Raw genomic sequence first — 24,003 nt, 5'->3', positions numbered from 1 at the left:
GGAGGGTAGTCAGACAGGGGAGGGGTCGGTGACAGGAGGGTAGTCAGACAGGGGAGGGGTCGGTGACACTGTACAGGGAGGAGATTGTTAGGGCGAGCGACGGAGCCCAAGGACTCAACAATGTAGACACTAGGAGGGACCAGGGACGAGGTACTGACTGTTAGTGTGAAACAACGATCTAGCGATGATTGTATACATTAAAAATGTCTTAAATTACATATTCAACTAGGGTTAGTTGTGTGAATATTTTTAACAGACAGTAGTTTAACTGTCTGTTAAAAATGTTCTGAAGAGTAACATGTTCCTGTCTGTTTGTGTGAGTGTAGAGCCCTAAAGTACAATAACAGACTCTTCTTAAAAAGTTTCTTTGAAGACACGTTTTCCAGTTGTTTCATCATTCATAAAACATTATAGATGTATAATTGATGTATAATTAAAACAACTGCATATTGTTTAAAGGCTGACTGGCTGCCATCTGTCAAAGAGATGCTGTGAAGCTCTGGCCTCAGTTCTCAGCTCCAACTCCTCTAGTCTGAGAGAGCTGGACCTGAGTACCAATGATCTGCAGGATTCAGGAGTGAAGCTGCTCTCTTATGGACTGGGGAGTCCACACTGTACACTGGAAACTCTCAGGTCAGTTTACTTTAAGTGCATAATAACATTTTACTATCGGCAGACATTCAGCTGATTCTTAAATAGTGTAGTAGTTGTCACAAGCCTAGATGTAATCATTGTATGTATGCCACCTAAAATACTTGGAAATTCACTTGAGAAAATGAATTCTGTTCTTGTTTTTCTGAATTACTGTGTTAATTATCTCAGAATTCTGAGATAAGATTTCATGGCAAAAATAAATGTGCTGTTTTTGTGATTTAACGAGTTTTAATATGTTTTATATGATCTTCAATATAGTAATCCATGCCATTTTATCACTGTTACTGAAATAAGTCCCCAATTTAGAGAGAAAAGGGGTCAAATCGTATGTTTTTACCATCCTCCCCAAAACACGCCGTGAACGTTCCACCCTGCTGAACGCAGGTGGCGTTCTTTACGTGACGTCAGACCTTTACTGAGGAAGTCTGACGTCACGACCGAGGGGCACCCCCCTCCTCTGTGAAGCTCCGTCTGAGCAGCTGTTAAGGGGAAGTAGAGCGAGTGGACCCAAATGCTCACACAGAGTGAGGCTGACAGACAGTAAATCAAAGGGTCTTTACTGAGGGACACAAATATGTAAAGGAGGGACTTGGGGCTTGAAGGCTGGAGGGTAGTCAGACAGGGGAGGGGTCGGTGACAGGAGGGTAGTCAGACAGGGGAGGGGTCGGTGACAGGAGGGTAGTCAGACAGGGGAGGGGTCGGTGACAGGAGGGTAGTCAGACAGGGGAGGGGTCGGTGACAGGAGGGTAGTCAGACAGGGGAGGGGTCGGTGACACTGTACAGGGAGGAGATTGTTAGGGCGAGCGACGGAGCCCAAGGACTCAACAATGTAGACACTAGGAGGGACCAGGGACGAGGTACTGACTGTTAGTGTGAAACAACGATCTAGCGATGATTGTATGAATTAAAAATGTCTTAAATTACATATTCAACTAGGGTCAGTTGTGTGAATATTTTTGATAGACAGTAGTGTTAACTGTCTGTTAAAAATGTTCTGAAGAGTAACATGTTCCTGTCTGTTTGTGTGAGTGTAGAGCCCTAAAGTAGAATAACAGACTCTTCTTAAAAAGTTTCTTTGAAGACATGTTTTCCAGTTGTTTCATTATTTATAAAACATTATAGATGTATCATTTATGTATAATTAACAACTAATTAACAACTGCATATTGTTTAAAGGCTGACTAGCTGCCATCTGTCAGAGATATGCTGTAAAGCTCTGGCCTCAGTTCTCAGCTCCAACTCCTCTAGTCTGAGAGAGCTGGACCTGAGTACCAATGATCTGCAGGATTCAGGAGTGAAGCTGCTCTCTGCTGGACTGGGGAGTCCACACTGTACACTGGAAACTCTAAGGTCAGTTTTAGTCACGGTGCAAAAACAATTAAACTAATTGTTGTATGAAATGTATTAATAATTAAAATGGCAGTTTTACATAATGTGCAAACAGTCACGCCACAATGTTCCATATCAGAAGACATTTGACCGATTTCAAGTTCTTTGTTATATTTTTGGATTGTTGAGGAATTACTTTGGACGTTCTGACCATAGACTGAATAGCTGTTGACTCTCACCAAAACATTTACACTGGTCTGTTCCTTGTTATCAAGACATTTTTACACAATGGTTCAACATTCATGGTTCAGCAGCTCATTTGCATGAAGGCTACAGACACCAGAAACAGCACATTGTGAAGGGACTGAAACAGAGGGGAATAGCGCTAGGAGAGATTTTGTTTCCCAGAAGCTATTTCCAGCAAACAGCTTCAAAAACATGTTTTCCTGAACTCATATGCTATGTTCACTTGTTGAGAAAACACCATAATAAGTCCTCTTTAAGACCTCCTTCCTATGAGTTGCTTGGATGTGACCGCGGGACTGTGTGTGTGTGTGTGTGTGTGTGTGTGTGTGTGTGTGTGTGTGTGTGTGTGTGTGTGTGTGTGTGTGTGTGTGTGTAGGTTGTCTGGCTGCCTGGTCACACAGGAAGGCTGTGCTTCTCTGGCCTCAGCTGTGAGCTTCAACCCCTCCCATCTGAGAGAGCTGGACCTGAGCTACAATCACCCAGGAGACTCAGGAGCTGCGCTGCTCTCTGCTGGACTGGAGGATCCACGCTGGAGACTGGACACTCTCAGGTATGGAGAGGACAGCTCACCACTCAGGGACAATGTCTCCTACAAGGATCAGTGGAACATGTTACCGTTCCACTGATCGCTCATTATACCACAGTAAAGGGGACAACGCCCCTTTACTGTGGTATAATGAGAACACACAGCCTGTCATGATCTATTGCTTTTATAAAACGGTGAATGAATGAAAGTCATAGACACCCTCAATTTTGAAAAAGCGAGAAAGTCGGAAAAGCATTTTTTTTAACGAATACAAAAAAGTAGTCCCTCCTGGCTGCCTGCAAAGTGCGCGGCGGTTGCTATGTAACACACTGTAGCATCCTTCAGAGAGAAGGCTAGAGACGGTAGCTCGGTTCGCCGGCAATTTAGCCTACTATCGAGCAGTTCACTCACCGTGTGCCTATTGCTTTACAACATTTCCACCCTCTCCAGCAATCAACATATTTTTAGGCTTCAGTGAACTATGCTATTGCTTTTATATATAAATAAACAACAGTTCAAGTTAGGCGCGGAGTGATACTGGACTCTGTAAACTGAACGGGCGTCATAGCTGTGTGTATACGCTCAATATACAACCGTTGGGAACCAATCAGATTGCTTGATTTAAGCCACCCGTTTTATAAATATAAATAAACAACAGTTCAAGTTAGGCGCGGAGTGATACTGAACTCTTTAAACTGAACGGGCGTCATAGCTGTGTGTATATGCTCAATATACAACAGTTGGGAACCAATCAGGTCGCTTGATTTAAGCCACCCGTTTTATATTACTAGATAATGTGCTCTCATTTAGAAACAACAGTTATGTTAATGTTTCAGTTTTTGGAGACAAAATGCTGCTCTCTCTTTGTTAACATGTGAATAATGTTTCCCTGTCTAAAGACAACATGCTGCTCTCTTTGTTAACATGTGAATAATGTTCCCTTGTCTGAAGACAAAATGCTGCTCTCTCTTTGTTAACATGTGAATAATGTTTCCCTGTCTAAAGACAACATGCTGCTCTCTCTTTGTTAACATGTGAATAATGTTTCGCTGTCTAAAGACAACATCCTGCTCTCTCTCTGTTAACATGTGAATAATGTTTCCCTGTCTAAAGACAACATGCTGCTCTCTCTTTGTTAACATGTGAATAATGTTTCCCTGTCTAAAGACAACATGCTGCTCTCTCTTTGTTAACATGTGAATAATGTTTCCCTGTCTAAAGACAACATGCTGCTCTCTCTTTGTTAACATGTGAATAATGTTTCCCTGTCTAAAGACAACATGCTGCTCTCTCTTTGTTAACATGTGAATAATGTTTCCCTGTCTAAAGACAACATGCTGCTCTCTCTTTGTCTCCCCAGTGTGGAGCACGGTGGAGAGCGGAGGATGAAACCAGCTCTAATGAAGTGTAAGTGTCTGTTTAGTTTGATTCATCTCAACACACACTAACTATAGAGATGGAAAGTCCATCCACACAGCAGGAGGTGACGTCGGTTCAGTCAAATCATCCTGGGAATGAAGATGATGGTGGACATCACCTTCATCAAACTGTTGATGTATAATAATTATATTCTAGAATAATCTATATTTCGTTCTCGTTTGATATTTACTTCCTAGTGAATGTTACGCAGCATTAAGAAATATTAACCGTGAGCGGCCAGCCGTACGAGGGCTGAAACGTGTGCGAGTTTGACCCCCGTGTGTAGGGTTCTAAATTAACTTTTTTGATTACCAGCCAATTGGGCTGGTAACTTTCTAAAGTTACCAGCCAATCAGAATTTCCACTAGCCAAATTTTTTGTTGATATTTGTTGTTGATATTCTCAATCTCATCCCCTGCCTCCTTCCCCTTCTCGCCCCCAGACGTCTGTCCAACCAACCACCGCCGCGTTTAGTTTAACGCGGTGGTTCTCTAACTTTTTCGGTCACCCCCCACTTTGGACAAGGGAGGATTTTCAAGCCCCACCTGCCCCCATCGCCCCAACACAATGCTAATGAAATACGCCAAGCTTAACATTTCCAAATTTATTGAAGTAACATCAAGTTACATCATGTTGTATCTAAATTCTAACTAAATAACATCAAATAACAGCAAGTTCAACAATAGAGAAAATAAAAGTGCAGCTGTGTTATAACTTGCATCAAGTTCAAAAATAGAGAAAATAAAAGTGCAGCTGAGAAAAAAGAGCGAGACTTCTCCGGTGCTGGATCTGATGCCTATTCAGGAGCGGAGGACTCAACTAAAACCGTCCACAGTGGATGATGTGCTTTTTTGCACGGCAATCTAAAGCACCACGCCAAACACCACTAGTGTAATTCCCCGGCGTTCCATCTTATGTGTCTGATTTTCCTTCAGGTGCGGGTCGGGCGTTGGTATCAGTTTATAGCGGGTCTGGTCGGGTGCGGAATGTAATTTGCGCTACTGTCGGAACACGGGTCGGATGTGGTTTTAAGTTTTGCGGGTAAGGACGGGTGCGGGTTTGCAAATAAGAGGCGTGCAGGACTCTGCTCTGCTCATCTCTCTCCACTCCGCTCTGCCTCTGGCTCACACACACTCTGCCCCGGCCCCGCTCTTCCACCACTCGCCTCACTTTTTTAAATCCCCTTCAGCGTGAAACATGCATTTGCAACATCTTGCTCCGACTGTTTTTGACTAATTTTAAAATGTTTAGCTACCCTGGCCTACACCCAAATTTAGGATTGAGTTGCAATCGGCAAGGCAGGTTAACGAGCACAGCGACGCGGCGCCCCCGATATAGAACGACCAGTTGGAGCGCGGCGACGGCACCTATTTTATTGCATGAACAAATATTGATATATATCTTATATCGACATTCTGCTTGAAAATAGGAGATATGACTTTTGGCCCATATGGCCCAGCCCTACTGTCAAGCTTTCGCTCCTACCATAAGAAACATGGAGTTTTCAGTGACACTTCCTCCCGTTTGTCGCGCCCCACCTGCACGTCTCTATTCCCCACCAGTGGGGCGCGCCCCACACAACATCACGTAGCATCACCACAGTGCTCATGGGAAATGTAGTCAGTACTGCCCAGGGAGCGAGAACAGTACGACAATTCACCATGACGTCACAATTCGTTCTTCCGGGTGGCAAAAGCCGAAGCGTTCTCCGATGGCACCACTAGTAAACAAACCCTTCCATGTCATTTGACCAGGGCAGAGCGATCCAGAAAACAGAGTCAATGGCTTGAATGAATGGTTTTCTTCTTGCGGGGTGCTACAGGACGTCTCATTAATATATATAAATATAACTTATATTATATTATATTAATATTGTTTACGTCATCGTTTCAACTTCAGATCAACAATGGTTTTATCTATGTAACTATGTTCACAGTAGCCGGCTGGATGGCTTCAGGTCAGTGGCAGCCGCTCGCGTTCTGCCACCCGGAAGTGTCCTTACGGCTATTGTTTACTAACATTCTGAAGTGTCCTTATGGCTATTGTTTACTAACATTCTGAAGTGTCCTTACGGCTATTGTTTACTAACATTCAGAAGTGTCCTTACGGCTATTGTTTACTAACATTCTGAAGTGTCCTTACGGCTATTGTTTACTAACATTCTGAAGTGTCCTTACGGCTATTGTTTACTAACATTCTGAAGTGTCCTTACGGCTATTGTTTACTAACATTCTGAAGTGTCCTTACGGCTATTGTTTACTAACATTCTGAAATGCCGTGTAGAGTGGCTCTGAGATTGCCTCATGCATCACCGGCCAAACTGGCGTAAAGTAAGTTTTTATGAACACCCGCCAAAATGATTTTTAACCCGATATGATTTGTAGCTCCGATGCTACGTGTGAGGGCCGCCCAGCGAGGACCCCCCCCCCCCCCTCCCCCATCCCATTTAGTAGATCTAAGGCCCAGACAGGACCAGTGCATTAGTAGATCTAAGGCCCAGACAGGACCAGTGCATTAGTAGATCTAAGGCCCAGACAGGACCAGTGCTTTAGTAGATCTAAGGCCCAGACAGGACCAGTGCTTTAGTAGATCTGAGGCCCAGACAGGACCAGTGCTTTAGTAGATCTAAGGCCCAGACAGGACCAGTGCTTTAGTAGATCTAAGGCCCAGACAGGACCAGTGCTTTAGTAGATCTAAGGCCCAGACAGGACCAGTGCTTTAGTAGATCTAAGGCCCAGACAGGACCAGTGCTTTAGTAGATCTAAGGCCCAGACAGGACCAGTGCTTTAGTAGATCTAAGGCCCAGACAGGACCAGTGCTTTAGTAGATCTAAGGCCCAGACAGGACCAGTGCTTTAGTAGATCTAAGGCCCAGACAGGACCAGTGCTTTAGTAGATCTAAGGCCCAGACAGGACCAGTGCTTTAGTAGATCTAAGGCCCAGACAGGACGCCCCGAGTGCTGTTAAGGGACAAGGAACAAGCAGCCTTAAGGGAACAGAGAGCGGAGGACTGTTAAGGGCTGGTTATGGTCCCATGTTCACGCAACGCAAGGGGGTGACGGACCCCTTACGTCCTTGCGGGCCCTCCTTGCGTCCACCGCGAGGGCCTGACGTGCGTCTCCCAAAAATTGTAACCTTCCGTCGAGGCGACGCAGCCGCAAGGGCTGTGATTGGTCCGCTCACTAAAACCCGACGCAGGACCAGAAAGGTTCAGGACTGCGTGGAAGCGTCTGCGGGGTCGTTGCGTCGACGTGGAACCATAAAGAGCCCTTTAGTCTGCCCTATAATAACGGAACAGCCCCTCATAGTGTCGCAGTACGGTATACCGATACTGAAACCGTGTCACAATAGCCGCCATTTAAACGCTACCATACCGCATGTTATTAGTAGTGCTACTCTAACAGTGAGTGTGTTAAAGGGGACATATTATGAAAACAACACTTTTCCTGGGATTTGGGCTGTTGTTTTGGGTCTCTGGTGCTACCACACGCATACAAACTTTGAAATAAGTCCGTACATGCTTTTTTGAGTGAGATATGCATTTCTGAAAGTACCCCGCCTACAGTTACCAAACGAGCGAGTCCCCGAGGGGGGGGGCTCGGGTGCGGTCTCTCCTAGGGCACAATTCAGTGTAGAATCGGCCCTGGTAACGGTGTCTTGTTCTCCCCTCAGATGCCTGTGAACTCACACTGGACCCAAACACAGCCTGCAGAGGACTCTCTCTGTCTGAGGACAATAGAAAGGTGACGTGGGCTAAAGAGCTGCAGCATCCTGATCACCCAGAGAGATTTGACTCCTGGCTCCAGGTGTTGGGAAGAGAGGGTCTGACTGGTCGCTGTTACTGGGAGGTAGAGAGGGAAGGAGGTGTTGATGTAGGAGTGACATACAGAGGAATCACAAGGAGAGGACGGGGTGTTGACAGCCTGATTGGAGGGAACAACAAGTCCTGGTGTCTTTATTGTGATGATGACCGTTACTCTGCCTACTACAACAATATAAGAACAGCCATCCGTCTCCCCCCCGCTGGCTCTAACAGAGTAGGAGTGTATCTGGACCGGCCTGCTGGCACTCTGTCCTTCTACAGAGTGTCCCCAGGTGGAGGAGGGTCCTCAGACACACTGACACACATCCACACCTTCAGGACCTCCTTCACCCAGGAGGACCTCCTCCCTGGGTTTGGGTTTACGACTTCTGGTATCTCAGTCTCTCTGAGTCAGTTGTATTGACACACACACACACACACACACACACATACACACACACACACACACACACACACGTTCAGTTGTTTCTTTTAACTCCAAAACTTTTTTTATGCAATAGGGAATTCATTATCCTCAATATCATATCTTTGGCTTCCTCTACAGTTATAAAAAATATTATGCATTGAGCTTCCTCTACAGTTAGAAAGATGAATTGTTCAGATGAGGAGAGTTTGATGATCAAAGCTATTTTAAAAAGGTGTGTTTTCAGTGATGCTCAATAAATCGCTCAGTTATCAGTAATTATTACATTTCTATCTTTAGTGATCGCTCTATTGGTAAATTCTGTAGTATATTTGTATCAAACACGTTATTATTCTTGTACAAACACAGTCAAGTTGCTTTATATTATGTTGATGTTGATTTGATTTATGACGATGATTTAAACAGTCCTTAACTTGACTGAAACAAGCAGGGTCATGGATCGGGATAGATAGTGTATTAAATGTACTGGGGTTATGAATCTGGATAGATAGTGTATTAAATGTACTGGGGTCATGGATCGGGATAGATAGTGTATTAAATGTGTTTTTTTAAAGAGTAATTTATTGTTCAAGCTACAAAAACAAATAATCATGTTTAAATGAATGATGTTTGTATGTAGTTTTTTAAACAGAAATAAAATAAAGTTGGTGCTATAACCGAGTATGGCCACTAGATGGTAGTGTTTCTACTTCTAATTTTATGAATTCTGAATTGTGAACACTTTTGAAATGGAAACTAATGATTGTTAACCTATTAGGTATTGATCAAGACCGGAAGAAAATAAATGAAACAATTAAATTAATCAAATCTATAACATTAATAATGTCAAAAATAAATAATGTATAAATACAGAAATAAGAGATGTGTATTCTGTCGTCTCCTGGTCCTTCTTTAGTGGTCAGTTTATAAATCCTCTGCATGGAGGGTCACTTTACAGGTGTCTCTGTGACTGAACACAGCGCTGTGTGAGTGTGAATCCAACATGGAGACATTTACCAACATTTACCAACGCCTGTCTCCTTATAAATCATCTTATAATATAATAATCTTATAAATAAAAAAAATCACAATCCACGACAAAAACATCACATGCGCCATTACATGCTCCGAATGCCACATCATATATGTCGGCGAAACAAAGCACACCATACTCACTCGACTCAAACAACATTTATATAACATACACAGAGGTACATCCAACACTAGACTGGTGGAACATTTCCAAACACACCCCATTACCTCATCATTCATCACTGGGCTGGAGATGAAGGCGTGCTGGTCGGACAGACAGAGGAAGGCGGCGGAGCGTAGATGGATAGCCAAACTAAAAACACTTACCCCCTTGGGCCTGAACGTCAGGGAGTAGGGACCGCGCCGGGCCGCTGCTGGGGGCGCTGGGAGAACCCGGGACTCCTCCTTGGGGCTCCCTGCATGGCACCGGGTCCACAGTGTGCGTTTTAAAATGTTGCATGTTTTTATTACTGTGTGTTCTTTTTTACCATGATTTTATTTAGGCCTCCAGTTTTACAAGTTCCAAATTCTGTTGGAGGCCTCTCGTCCTTATTTTTATTCTTTCCATTTTACTTACCTATTTATTTATTTATGTATTTATTTATTTATTTTCTTACCTTGGCACTTATTTTAGCACTTTTTATCTTTTATCCACGTGTTTCTGCATTTTCTATCTATTTATATATTATTCTTTTTACATACAGGCCAAACATATATATATATATATATATATGTGTGTGCATGGTTTTAATTAAAAGGACTTCCTGCATATCTTAACATGAATTTTAGATTGCAGTGTGCTTCCTTTTTTATCCAAAACTTTTTATCTTATATTCTTTATTTATTCATATACATGCGTTTTAATTATTATTTTTGATGATTTATTATTTATGAGAGGATGTGTATGGATGGGTCTGAGTGTGTGTGTGTGTGTGTGTGTGTGATCCCGGTTGCTGTGCTGGCTGCTGCCCCACTAAGGGAGGCCTCTCGGGACCCCAGCCCCTTGGACGTTGTCCGCAAGTCTGAACGACCTTGGTTAGGGTCAGGGTCAGCGTTAACTGGCCAGCACCCCATCATCAGTTTAATGTTTGGCCTGTATGTCAATTATGGCTCCCACTGCACTGCTGACCATCCTTGGAAGGAGGGATCCCCCACTCGGCGTTTCTTCCCTAGATTTCCTCGGTGCTCATTAAGGGAGTTTCTTGTTGCCGTGTGGGGGCTTGGGTCAGGTCATTAATACTTGGCCTGTTAAGCCCTTTGAGGCTGTAATGGTGATTCAGGGCTACAGATACAATTGAATTGTTCTGGCTTTGTCTCGTCGGTGAGCCCTGTAGCTCTTCAAGAATTTCAGAATCAAATCATCTCTGATTTCGTAATTTGCTGTCATGGACTCTTTTGTTTTAATATGAAAATTTTTTAATATGTTATGGGTTATGTACTGGAATTATAAAATATCAATACTATAACTATATTTATACTATATATATATATACTATATTACTATTTATGAGCTACAATCTGCAATCAATCGAATATCTCAACAATATTTTTAAAAAAAGTGAAGTTGTGGAGAAAAGAGGCTGAACCTCTCAGCCAGTGATTAAGTTTTATTTGTGAGAAGAAAGAGAAACAACGATATATGGTACAGTAAGGATGTTTATAGTAACAATCTCAACTTTTATTCATCAACGCATATCAGTGTTGTAGTCAAGTCACTGTGCCTTGACTCCAAGTCTGGTTCCAGTCTCCAGTGTTCAAGTCGAGTCCACTGCTCACACGAGTCGAGTCCGAGTTGAGTCCCTGTTGATCAAGTTGAGTCCGAGTTGAGTCCCTGTTGATCAAGTTGAGTCCGAGTTGAGTCCCTGTTGATCAAGTTGAGTCCGAGTTGAGTCCCTGTTGATCAAGTTGAGTCCGAGTTGAGTCCCTGTTGATTAGTTGCGTTGCGTTGCGTTGCGTTGCGTCGCGTCGCGTCGCGTCGCGTCGCGTCGCGTCGCGTCGCGTCGTGTTGTGTTGTGTTGTGTTGTGTTGCGTTGCGTTGCGTTGCGTTGCGTCGCGTTGTGTGCGTTACCGTTCTTCTCCACCCGACCCTGCACCGAGGACAGGGTCGGGTGGTCTCTCTGATGGTGTCGCGAGACGCCAGTTCCCACCGGCTCCTCTGGAGGGCGCCCTCGTCCACCACCACACACTGAGAGAGAGAGAGAGAGAGAGAGAGAGAGAGAGAGAGAGAGAGAGAGAGAGAGAGAGAGAGAGAGAGAGAGAGAGAGAGAGAGAGAGAGAGAGAGAGAGAGAGAGAGAGAGAGAGAGAGAGAGAGAGAGAGAGAGAGAGAGAGAGAGGGAGGGAGGGAGGGAGGGAGGGAGGGAGGGAGGGAGGGAGGGCCTTTACCCTAGCTCACTCCCTCTCACTCTGCACACATTCCTAGCTCACTCCCTCTCACTCTGCACACATTCCTAGCTCACTCCCTCACTCTGCACATATTTGTATCTTCTGTATATTTCTCAGTTCCATTCTGATGTAAAACATTTGTTTCATTTGATTTAATTATATAACTGTCCTGTACTTCAGGCTGCCCTGCATCCTCTCAGCCAATCAGCGGCCTGGGATAGGTTTTGGGGGGGGGGGGGGGGGGGTGATTGTACATCGCAGGTGAACAGGGAGTCCAGACACACAACGGACACACCTGGAGACTTCCTTTGACCAAATATGGTCACAATGTCCTCCCTGGTCATCCTCCGAAGCCTCCGGTGACAATCAGAGCCCTGGGAACGTCTCCGGCCAACCGCGGCTCGTTATGGTTGGTTGTTGATGAATCGATTGTTTTGATTGGCTGAAACGGGTGCCAGGTGATGTCATCATTCAGACCAGGCACCGACGGCTCTGAGACAATCAGGAGCAGTGATTGGTGCGTTTTGGTGGATGTGTCCCACACACACACACACACACACACACACACACACACACACACACACACACACACACACACACACACACACACACACACACACACACACACACACACACACACACACACACACACACACACACACACACACACACACCCCGTTCTCTGGTTGGCCGGGGGGGAGGAGTCAGCGTTCTGATGTCTGACCCGGCGCTAGCTTATCTGTAAAACACAACGACAACAGAAACAGCTTTTCCTTTTGTCTTATTGTGGCGTCCGCGTGTCCGTCCGCTTCCCGCTGGAGGCCGGACTGTAAACCAGGGGGGGGGGGCTGGCCGCCTTGTGGCGCCCCCCACAGCAGCCCCACGCCAGGGCGGCGCGGTGGCAGGCATGGAGGGGGGGGTAGAGACACAGGCAGGGCGCCACCAGGGACAGGGCCCCCAGGGCCCCCAGGGACAGGGCCCCCAGGGCCGACAGGGACAGGGCCCCCAGGGACAGGGCCGACAGGGCCCCCAGGGACAGGGCCCCCAGGGACAGGGCCCCCAGGGCCCCCAGGGCCGACAGGGACAGGGCCCCCAGGGACAGGGCCCCCAGGGCCAGCCAGCGCCGCCCCCGCCCCCCCCCCCCGCCCTCGCAGGAGCAGGGGTCCGAGAAGTCCCCCTCGGGGTCCGACAACTTGGTGCATTATAAAAAAAATAAAAAATATATTGTAAAAAGAATATAAAACAATCTACCCTCCCCCCCCCACACACACACACACACACACACACACACACACACACACACACACACACACACACACACACACACACACATTGGCATACATTCTCCAGTGCATCAGGGAGGGGCCCCCTGAGGGCCTGGGGGCCCCCAGGGCCCCGCCCCCGCCCTCGCAGGAGCAGGGGTCCGAGAAGTCCCCCTCGGGGTCCGACATGCGGTGGTGCAGCATGCTGTCGGCCACATGCAGCTGACCCGCCGCACGCCGCCGCCCACCGCGTCCGGCGCGTCCTGGCAGCGGCCCGTCCGATTGGCCGAGGGGTAGAACGTCTCGCCGCAGTGTTCGCACTGAGCGCGCCCGGAGCGGCCCGCCTTCCCGCCCCCCCCCCCCCCGCCGCCGCCGCCTCCGTCCTCGTCCGAGGGGGAGGAGCCGGGGAGGAAGGGGCGTGGCTGGGCGGAGACCACGAAGGGGCGTGGCCCGAGAAGCCCCTGTGGCGGGCGTGGCCGGGGGCCCACGGGGCCGTCGGGGGGCGGGGCCAGGGGGTAGGAGTACTCGTGCTTGGGGCCGTCCGTCTTGGAGAAGCACGTAGGAGGAGGACGGGTCGCTGTGCAGGAAGTGGTCGCGCACGGCGGCGTGGCGGTAGTCCTCGTAGCCGGTCCGCCACGCCCGCTCTGGACCGGACTCCCAGCCCCGCTCTGGACCGGACTCCGCTCTGGACCGGACTCCCAGCCCCGCTCTGGACCGGACTCCGCTCTGGACCGGACTCCCAGCCCCGCTCTGGACCGGACTCCGCTCTGGACCGGACTCCCAGCTCCGCTCTGGACCGGACTCCGCTCTGGACCGGACTCCCAGCTCCGCTCTGGACCGGACTCCGCTCTGGACCGGACTCCCAGCTCCGCTCTGGACCGGACTCCCAGCCCCGCTCTGGACCGGACTCCCAGCCCCGCTCTGGACCGGACTCCGCTCTGGACCGGACTCCCAGCCCCGCTCTGGACCGGACTCCCAGCCCCGCTCTGGACCGGACTCCCAGCCCCGCTCTGGACCGGACTCCCAGCTCCGCTCTGGACCGGACTCCCAGCCCCGCTCTGGACCGGACTCCCAGCCCCGCTCTGGACCGGACTCCCAGCCCCGCTCTGGACCGGACTCCCAGCTCCGCTCCCGAGGGTTGATCCTCACGATCTCCTCGTCCTCCTGGAAGGTCACGTGACGCGGGAGCCGGGACAGAGACTGGAGGAGCAGGAGGAGAACCGGACGTTAGGAACCGTCCATGACCTCCTAGGAGATACTGGAGGTCAGGTGTGTGAGGTCAGGGGTCAGGGGTGTGAGGTCAGGGGTCAGGGGTGTGAGGTCAGGTGTGTGAGGTCAGGGGTCAGGGGTGTGAGGTCAGGGGTCAGGTGTGTGAGGTCAGGGGTCAGGGGTGTGAGGTCAGGGGTCAGGGGTGTGAGGTCAGGGGTCAGGTGTGTGAGTTCAGGGGTCAGGGGTGTGAGGTCAGGGGTCAGGTGTGTGAGGTCAGGGGTCAGGTGTGTGAGGTCAGGGGTCAGGGGTGTGAGGTCAGGGGCAGGTGTGTGAGGTCAGGGGTCAGGTGTGTGAGGTCAGGGGCAGGTGTGTGAGGTCAGGGGTCAGGTGTGTGAGGTCAGGGGCAGGTGTGTGAGGTCAGGGGTCAGGTGTGTGAGGTCAGGGGCAGGTGTGTGAGGTCAGGGGCAGGTGTGTGAGGTCAGGTCACCTCCACACAGGGCCCCCAGGTCCAGGCCCCAGGAGACCAGGACCGTGACCCGTACTTGGCCAGCCCCCAGACCCAGACACACGGTCCAGGCCTCCCCCTACAACGTTCCACACCCCCAGTCCCGGCCTCCATGCCTCCAGCAGACCCCCCAGAAACACCCCCACATGAGGGCCCCCAGGTCCAGGCCCCAGGGGCCAGGACCGGTACCCGTACTGGGCCAGGGTTAGGGTTAGGCAGGCACGGACCAGGCCTCCCCCTACAACGTTCCACACCCCCAGTCCCGGCCTCCATGCCTCCAGCAGACCCCCCAGCACCACCTCCTGACATGGCCCCAAGGTCCAGGTCCCAGGAGACCAGGACCGTGACCCGAACTTGGCCAGCCCCCAGACCCAGACACACACGGACCAGGCCTCCCCCAAAACGTTCCACACCCCCAGTCCTGGCCTCCATGCCTCCAGCAGACGTTCCACACCCCCAGTCCCGACCTCCATGCCTCCAGCAGACCCCCCAGCACCACCTCCTCACAGGGCCCCCAGGTCCAGGCCCCAGGGGACCAGGACCGGGACTTGTACTGAGCCAGGGTTAGGGTTAGGCAGGCAGGGACCAGGCCTCCACCTACAACGTTCCACACCCCCAGTTCCGGCCTCCATGCCTCCAGAAGACCCCCAAGCAACACCCCCACATGAGGGCCCAGCAACACCCCCACTTGAGGGCCACCAGGTCCAGGCCCCAGGGGACCAGGACCGGGACCCGTACTGGGCCAGGGTTAGGGTTAGGCTGGCACGGACCAGCAGACCCCCCACAAACACCCCCACATGAGGGCCCCCAGGTCCAGGCCCCAGGGGACCAGGACCGGAACCCGTACTGGGCCAGGGTTAGGGTTAGGCTGGCACGGACCAGGCCTCCCCTTACAACGTTCCACACCCCCAGTCCCGGCCTCCATGCCTCCAGCAGACCCCCCAGCAACACCCCCACATGAGGGCCCCCAGGTCCAGGCCCCAGGGGACCAGGACCGGACCCGTACCGGGCCAGCCCTCAGACCCAGACACACACGGTCCAGGCCTCCCCCTACAACGTTCCACACCCCCAGTCCCGACCTCCATGCCTCCAGCAGACCCCCCAGCACCACCTCCACACAGGGCCCCCAGGTCCAGGCCCCAGGAGACCAGGACCGTGACCCATACTTGGCCAGCCCCCAGACCCAGACACACACGGTCCAGGCCTCCCCCTACAACGTTCCACACCCCCAGTCCCGGCCTCCATGCCTCCAGCAGGCCCCCAGCAACACCCCCACATGAGGGCCCCCAGGTCCAGGCCCCAGTGGACCAGGACCGGGACCCGTACTGGGCCAGGGTTAGGGTTAGGCAGGCACGGACCAGGCCTCCCCTTACAACGTTCCACACCCCCAGTCCCGGCCTCCATGCCTCCAGCAGACCCCCCAGCAACACCCCCACATGAGGGCCCCCAGGTCCAGGCCCCAGGGGACCAGGACCGGACCCGTACTGGGCCAGCCCTCAGACCCAGACACACACAGTCCAGGCCTCCCCCTACAACGTTCCACACCCCCAGTCCCGACCTCCATGCCTCCAGCAGACCCCCCAGCACCACCTCCACACAGGGCCCCCAGGTCCAGGCCCCAGGGGACCAGGACCGGACCCGTACTGGGCCAGCCCTCAGACCCAGACACACACGGACCAGGCCTCCCCCAAAACGTTCCACACCCCCAGTCCTGGCCTCCATGCCTCCAGCAGACGTTCCACACCCCCAGTCCCGACCTCCATGCCTCCAGCAGACCCCCCAGCACCACCTCCTCACAGGGCCCCCAGGTCCAGGCCCCAGGGGACCAGGACCGGGACTTGTACTGAGCCAGGGTTAGGGTTAGGCAGGCACGGACCAGGCCTCCCCCTACAACGTTCCACACCCCCAGTTCCGGCCTCCATGCCTCCAGCAGACCCCCCAGCAACACCCCTAGATGAGGGCCCCCAGGTCCAGGCCCCAGGGAACCAGGACCGGGACCCGTTCTGGGCCAGCCCCCAGACCCAGACACACACCCCCAGTCCCGGCCTCCATGCCTCCAGCAGACCCCCCAGCAACACCCCCACATGAGGGCCACCAGGTCCAGGCCCCAGGGGACCAGGACCGGGACCCGTACTGGGCCTGGGCCAGGGTTAGGGTTAGGCTGGCACGGACCAGCAGACCCCCCACAAACACCCCCACATGAGGGCCCCCAGGTCCAGGCCCCAGGGGACCAGGACCGGGACCCTTACTGGGCCAGCCCCCAGACCCAGACACACACGGACCAGGCCTCCCCCTACAACGTTCCACACCCCCAGTCCCGACCTCCATGCCTCCAGCAGACTCCACAGCACCACCTCCACACAGGGCCCCCAGGTCCAGGCCCCAGGGGACCAGGACCGTGACCCGTACTTGGCCAGCCCCCAGACCCAGACACACACGGACCAGGCCTCCCCCAAAACGTTCCACACCCCCAGTCCTGGCCTCCATGCCTCCAGCAGACGTTCCAAACCCCCAGTCCCGACCTCCATGCCTCCAGCAGACCCCCCAGCACCACCTCCTCACAGGGCCCCCAGGTCCAGGCCCCAGGGGACCAGGACCGGGACTTGTACTGAGCCAGGGTTAGGGTTAGGCAGGCACGGACCAGGCCTCCCCCTACAACGTTCCACACCCCTAGTTCCGGCCTCCATGCCTCCAGCAGACCCCCCAGCAACACCCCCAGATGAGGGCCCCCAGGTCCAGGCCCCAGGGGACCATGACCGGGACCCGTTCTGGGCCAGCCCCCAGACCCAGACACACACCCCCAGTCCCGGCCTCCATGCCTCCAGCAGACCCCCCAGCAACACCCCCACATGAGGGCCACCAGGTCCAGGCCCCAGGGGACCAGGACCGGGACCCGTACTGGGCCTGGGCCAGGGTTAGGGTTAGGCTGGCACGGACCAGCAGACCCCCCACAAACACCCCCACATGAGGGCCCCCAGGTCCAGGCCCCAGGGGACCAGGACCGGGACCCTTACTGGGCCAGCCCCCAGACCCAGACACACACGGACCAGGCCTCCCCCTACAACGTTCCACACCCCCAGTCCCGACCTCCATGCCTCCAGCAGACTCCACAGCACCACCTCCACACAGGGCCCCCAGGTCCAGGCCCCAGGGGACCAGGACCGTGACCCGTACTTGGCCAGCCCCCAGAACCAGACACACACGGACCAGGCCTCCCCCTACAACGTTCCACACCCCCAGTCCCGGCCTCCATGCCTCCAGCAGGCCCCCAGCAACACCCCCACATGAGGACCCCCAGGTCCAGGCCCCAGTGGACCAGGACCGGGACCCGTACTGGGCCAGGGTTAGGGTTAGGCTGGCACGGACCAGGCCTCCCCTTACAACATTCCACACCCCCAGTCCCTGCCTCCATGCCTCCAGCAGACCCCCCAGCAACACCCCCACATGAGGGCCCCCAGGTCCAGGCCCCAGTGGACCAGGACCGGGACCCGTACTGGGCCAGGGTTAGGGTTAGGCAGGCACGGACCAGGCCTCCTGTTACAACCCGGCTCGGAAGGGGAAAGGGAAGCAACATAAACCAGTTGTTTTTTTGGTAAATTAGGGTTATTTATTTGAAATGAGTTTAACCAAGGATTTCAATAATCAGAAACGGGCAAGTGGGTGCTGTGTAAATCATCAAAAACAATATAACCAAAACCCAGATTTGGGACTAACAAGTAAAACAAAAGCATGAAACAAAAATCCCTCTTGTTACTGAAAACCAAACACAAAGAGCACAGCACCCCTAAACCTAGTGAGGCTAACACAAATTGACTACAGGTGTGCAACCATCATCAGCAGCAAAAGTAAGTCCTGGCCCAGTTCCTGAAAGGAGGTCACAAAACAACACAAAGTCACTCTATTGAGTAATAGCACAGCTAACACAATCTTACTCAAACAGTCAACCCAATCACAAGATGTGGCAACGAAGCAAGCTGATCATCGGAATGAGAGCTGCCCTGAGCAGCAGCCCTGCAGCCTAATTGAAGGGGGAGCGTCTTGCTGGTAGCTTCTGGATTGGAGGAACCGGTGGAGCGCCGAGCCAATCCGTATCACTGGTACCGGGAATGAGGGAGGTGAAGGAATGCTGCTCCACTGGGCGGCCACCAGGAAATGGGCGGGGCTGGCCAGGCCAGTTCCTCAGCAGGGAACCGCCTGATTAGCATACCACTGCAAACATTGGTTACACACAAACAAACAGCGGTGGCTGTAAAACCCCCACCCTTAAAATACAGACTGTAAGGTTTGTAAGTTACAACCACCAAACCTCAGGAACAGCTATAATCTAGATAATGCATCTGCAAATGCATTCTCAGAACCTTTTCTCTGTTCTCAGAACAGGGCCCACCGCATGAGACGCCGGTTGTGATTGTACATGCGGGTCAGGAATACAAGCGGGTTATGATCTGTGAAAACTACAACTGGCAAAGAACTGGACCCAACATACACTTAAAAATGTCGGAGTGCCAACAACAAAGCAAGAGTTTCTTGTTCAATAGTTGAGTACCTGACTTGGTGCTTGTTGAATTTCCTTGAAAAATAACACACTGGGTGGTCCACACCAGCGACATCCTCCTGCAACAGAATCGCACCAGCTCCCACAGCACTGGCGTCGACCTCTAATTTAAAGGGCTTCGAGAAATCTGGGGCTGCGAGCACAGGAGCATGGCTTAAGAGAGCTTTAACACTTGCAAAAGCATGTTGACATTCTGGAGTCCAGACGAAATCTACCCTGGGACTGAGCAGATTGGTTAGAGGGTGGACGACTGTGGAAAAATTGCGACAGAAACTCCTGTAGTAACCTGCCATGCCTAGGAACTGACGAAGGGCTTTTCTGGTGGTCGGAACGGGGCAATCTGTTATGGCGGAGACCTTGGCTTCCACAGGGCGGACTTGGCCTTGCCCCACCTGTCTCCCTAGATATGTGATAGTGGCTTTCCCAAAGTCACATTTAGCTAGGTTCAGTGTAAGTGTCGCTTGAGCGAGCCGACTGAAAACTTGTTCAAGGACCTGCATGTGTTCCTCCCAAGTGCTAGTGTAAATAATCAGATCATCAAGGTAGGCATTACAGTTGGGTAACCCGACCAAAACAGTGTTCACTAATCTCTGAAAGGTGGCCGGTGCATTGCACATGCCAAACGCCATGACGGTATACTGTAGAAAGTGGTCAGGAGTAACAAACGCAGCTATTGTGGAGGCCCGGTCTGTTAAAGGAACCTGCCAATATCCCTTAAGCAGGTCTAATTTGCGGACATATTTGGCGGTGCCTAAATTATCAACACAGTCCTCCATCCGAGGTAGGGGGTACGAGTCCTGAATAGTAACAGCATTTACTTTACGGAAATCAGTGATGAACCTTGGGGAACCATCAGACTTGGCTTCAACGAGACAGGGAGAGCTCCAGGGGCTGGAGCTAGGTGTGGCCAGACCGTTTTGCAGGGGATATTCCACTTCTGTTTTCATTAACTCACGCTTCACCTGATTAGCACGGTAGGGATGCTGTTTAATAGGACGCTGATCTTTCGGCTCTTTCAGTTCAATGTCATGCTTTAGGACAGTGGTTCGAGTCGGAACATCATTAAAGAGACAAGCAAAGCGGTATACAAGGTCCACTACATCATGCTGCTGCTCAGCAGTCAGGTGACATAACTGAGACGGCAGTGATTTCAACATCTCAGAATTTGGGAGGCGGGCACCTTGGTGGGTGGAATTTTGCATCTCCAAGTCGTCAGTTTCTGACCGGTTAGGGTGATCCGTTACAATTAGCGCGGAGATGCCTGGGCTAGCAGCGGGTTGGGAGGGCTTAAGGTCTACTGGACTTCTGTCAGTCTCCTCCCTGCAATGGTACAGCTTTAACATATTAACATGACAGACACGTGTTTTTCGCCTTCTCTCGGGTGTGCCAATGACATAATCTTTGTCACTGAGACAGTCACAAATGTCATGAGGACCGGAGAATTTGGCCGAGAGAGCGGAGCCAGGAATAGGCAGCAATGCTAAGACCTTATCACCCACTTTGAAGCGCCGGGGAACAGCAGAGCGATCGTAGTGGCGTTTCATTACTGTCTGAGAGGTTGAGAGGGACTCTTTGGCTAAGGCATTGACATGGTGCAAACGCTCACGAAACTGACTAACAAAAAGTCTAACTAAAAACTAACTAAAAGTCCAACACATTTTTCTCAGGAGCCGTGCCGGACATCAGAAACTTATCATGTAAAGTTTTAAGGGGACCGCGGGGCGTGTGGCCAAAAACGAGCTCCGCGGGACTAAATCCTAATGATTCCTGGACAGCCTCACGAGCAGTTAACACCACAAATGGGATTCCCTCATCCCAGCCCTTCTCGGTTTCCAAGCAATACTTTCGTAGCATGGATTTTAATGTCTGGTGCCACCGTTCCAAGGCACCCTGAGTTTCGGGGTGGTATGCACTGGACACAACGTGTCGTACATGTAAAGTTTCAAGCACCTCATTGAAAAGCCTGGACTGGAAATTTGAGCCTTGATCAGTCTGGATTACACGAGGGAGACCGAAGGTGGAAAATAACTTTGTCAACGCCTTCACTACAGCACTGGCTGTTATTTTACGCAGGGGAATAGCTTCAGGAAAGCGGGTGGCAGCGCACATGATGGTAAGCAAATATTAATTTCCATTTTTAGTTCGGGGTAAAGGCCCAACACAATCAATGATTACACGCTCGAACGGCTCTCCTATCGCTGGTATTGGGTGTAATGGTGTGGGGGGGATGACTTGGTTTGGTTTACCCGCGATCTGGCAAACATGACAACAGCGGCAGTACTTAACAACGTCAGATTTCAGGCCTGGCCAAAAGAAATGTCTGAGGATAAGTTGATAAGTTTTTGCTACCCCTAAATGTCCTGCCCACTTGCTCTCATGTGCTACAGAGAGAACATGCTGTCGGTACATGGCGGGAACCACTACCTGGTAAGTGGCATTCCAATCAGAGTCAACAGCTACAGAAGGGGTCCATTTACGCACCAAGACCTCTTTATCAACTAAGTAGGCTACTTTTTCACTGCTTGCTTTGTCGGCACTCACCACATTGGAGAAGCAGGTCTTTAGTGTTGGATCAGCTCTCTGCGCAGCGCACAGGCGGCCACGGGTAACCGGGGGTGCATTGTCTGGGCTGATCTCAGTCTCTTTCCCAGCCCCTTCCTCCAGCTCTGTGTCTCCGGAAAAAACGGACATGAGCACACTATCCAACAATGAGACGTTACCTTCATTTTTACACGCTTGGGCGTGGGTAACTACGCAAACAGGAAATGGATTAGGATGTGGCTGGGTTACCTGTAGTGACTCCACGCACTGAACGGAATCCAACACTTCCAGTGTGGGGGTCACTTTACCCCCGGCAATGTCGTTACCCATTAACAGTACAATACCTTAAATTGGCAACGCCGAAGAAATGGCTACAGGAAAAAACCCGGAAACTAATTTTGACTGGATATGGATACGATGTACCGCCTTAGGCATGTAACCCATCTCAATGCCCCGTAATATAGAACCATAACCGCACGCAGACTGCTCAGTGACCGGCAAGGCTGAAGCGAGGATCACAGACTGGGAGCAGGCTGTGTCTCTCAGCACTCACACAGAGTGCTGATCAGCAGGCTCACCTGTTAATGACACAAAGCAGTCAAAAACAAACGGTTTGAAACAGGCATCAAAACTTTCATGGTGGCCAAGTTCAGTGTTTGTGCAAGACTCAACCTTGATTAACCCAACTCCCTTAGGCGATGATCCATGGGAAGACTGCTCCTTTCGTTTACGAGTCAAACAGTTAGCGATAAGATGCCCCGGCTTATGGCAATAGAAACACTCCCGCTCTTCCCTCTTTGGAGGCGGAAATTTAGGCAAACCTGCTGACGAAGCTGGATTATATTGGGGTTCTCAATGGAGACTGATGGGAAAACAGTCTTGTGAGTCAGCACATACTCATCGGCCAATACGGCTGCAGCAGAGAGTGAATTTACTTTTTGTTCATTCAAATATACCACAATACGGTCCGGCAAGCACTTTTTAAAATCCTCCATCAGGATTAACTCACGCAACAAATTTAAATCATCTACTTTACAGGTTGAACTCCACTTGTCAAACAGGGTTCCCTTTTCCCTGGCGAACTCAACATGGGACTGGCTCTGGGTTTTCTTGTGATTTCTGAATTTTTGTCGATAGGCTTCAGGGACCAGCTCATATGCACGCAGTATGGCAGCTTTAACTGAGACATAATCTAAGCTGTCCTGTAAAGGGAGTGCAGCAACAGCGTCTTGGGCTTTCCCGTGAATTTTGCACTGAAGCAGGAGAGACCATGCCTCAGCTGGCCACTGTAAAGCAGTAGCGAGACGTTCAAATACTCCAAAGTATGAATCAACTTCAGGTTCTCGAAACATGGGTACCAAAGCAATGTGTTTACTAATATCAAATGTGATAGCCCGAGGTGGACTGGTGGGAGAGGAAGACATACCTGTGCCAGTGAATACATTTTGTACGGGCACATCCCTCTTAGCATCAAGCTCCAGCTGTCGCAGCCTCACGGCTGTCTCAGCTTCTGTCTCCAGCTTTCGTTTTCAGCTTTCGGTCCTGTGCCTTTTCCTGGGACTCCAGCCTGAGACGGGCAAGGCGGACTTTCACCCGGGCCTCATCTCTGGAGCCAGGACTGGCAGGGGATGGATCATAGCGGGGCAGCGTGTACAGAGTTTTTAGTACCTGTCCACCTACCTCGCTTTCCACCCCGGAGGCTAATTGGGCCTCAAGGTTTTGGCTACCCCCAGCTTCAGTTAGGGCGCCGTCGGCCAGCACAGGGAGCTCATCTTGCACTGGCAACACAATAACTCCCTGTTCCACCAGATCACCAACAATTAAGGCTTTAAGGTCCCTTTTGAGTATCTGTTTAGAAAATGGAATCCTGAAGTGATTGGCAATTTGGACCAACTCATCCTTACGACACCTGTTTAATTGAGTAAGGGAAGGGTTGGCTAAAAGGTTATCTAAATCAAACTCCTCAGCAATGGTGCCTAACCAACCAGCTGCACACCATCAAGCAATCTCTGAGTCAAACAACAACCCCAGGTATGGGATCAATCCTTTAACGGATAGTTATCCCGGACGAGCCCCCATTTATGTTACAACCCGGCTCGGAAGGGGAAAGGGAAGCA

The 24,003-nt window shown here is 51.2% G+C and overlaps 2 protein-coding genes and 1 pseudogene across 3 annotated transcripts in view; 2 read left to right on the top strand and 1 right to left on the bottom strand.

Annotated features, from left to right (window-relative positions):
• LOC311380169 (uncharacterized protein) overlaps window positions 1-9,092 on the top strand; it is a 56,325-nt gene extending 47,233 nt beyond the window's left edge. The window contains exons 8-12 of the mRNA XM_084488372.1: window positions 460-633; window positions 1,831-2,004; window positions 2,606-2,779; window positions 4,116-4,162; window positions 7,846-9,092. Coding sequence (XP_084344498.1) covers window positions 460-633; window positions 1,831-2,004; window positions 2,606-2,779; window positions 4,116-4,162; window positions 7,846-8,399 — 1,123 coding nt within the window. The 3' untranslated portion in view covers window positions 8,400-9,092. The remainder of the gene's footprint in view (window positions 1-459; window positions 634-1,830; window positions 2,005-2,605; window positions 2,780-4,115; window positions 4,163-7,845) is intronic.
• Window positions 9,093-12,595: 3,503 nt separating this feature from the next.
• LOC311403856 lies at window positions 12,596-19,638 on the bottom strand (annotated as a pseudogene). The gene is made up of 5 exons: window positions 19,632-19,638; window positions 19,378-19,478; window positions 13,932-14,276; window positions 13,156-13,720; window positions 12,596-12,776 (listed from the first exon to the last, which is right to left on the bottom strand). The product of its transcript is annotated as an uncharacterized misc_RNA (transcript).
• Window positions 19,639-23,236: 3,598 nt separating this feature from the next.
• Window positions 23,237-24,003, top strand: part of LOC311403690 (uncharacterized protein) — a gene marked incomplete at both ends in the record, with an annotated part of 35,360 nt that continues 34,593 nt past the window's right edge. Inside the window, 2 exons of the mRNA XM_084488832.1 lie at window positions 23,237-23,240; window positions 23,355-23,507. Of these exons, the coding sequence (XP_084344958.1) occupies window positions 23,237-23,240; window positions 23,355-23,507 (157 nt within the window). The remainder of the gene's footprint in view (window positions 23,241-23,354; window positions 23,508-24,003) is intronic.

This window comes from Micromesistius poutassou, assembly GCF_964030765.1.
Source record: "Micromesistius poutassou genome assembly, chromosome: 1".
In the NCBI taxonomy this organism is placed as follows: domain Eukaryota; kingdom Metazoa; phylum Chordata; class Actinopteri; order Gadiformes; family Gadidae; genus Micromesistius; species Micromesistius poutassou.
The sequence above is the reverse complement of the archived record's forward strand: the minus strand, read 5'-3'. Positions and strand labels throughout refer to the sequence as shown.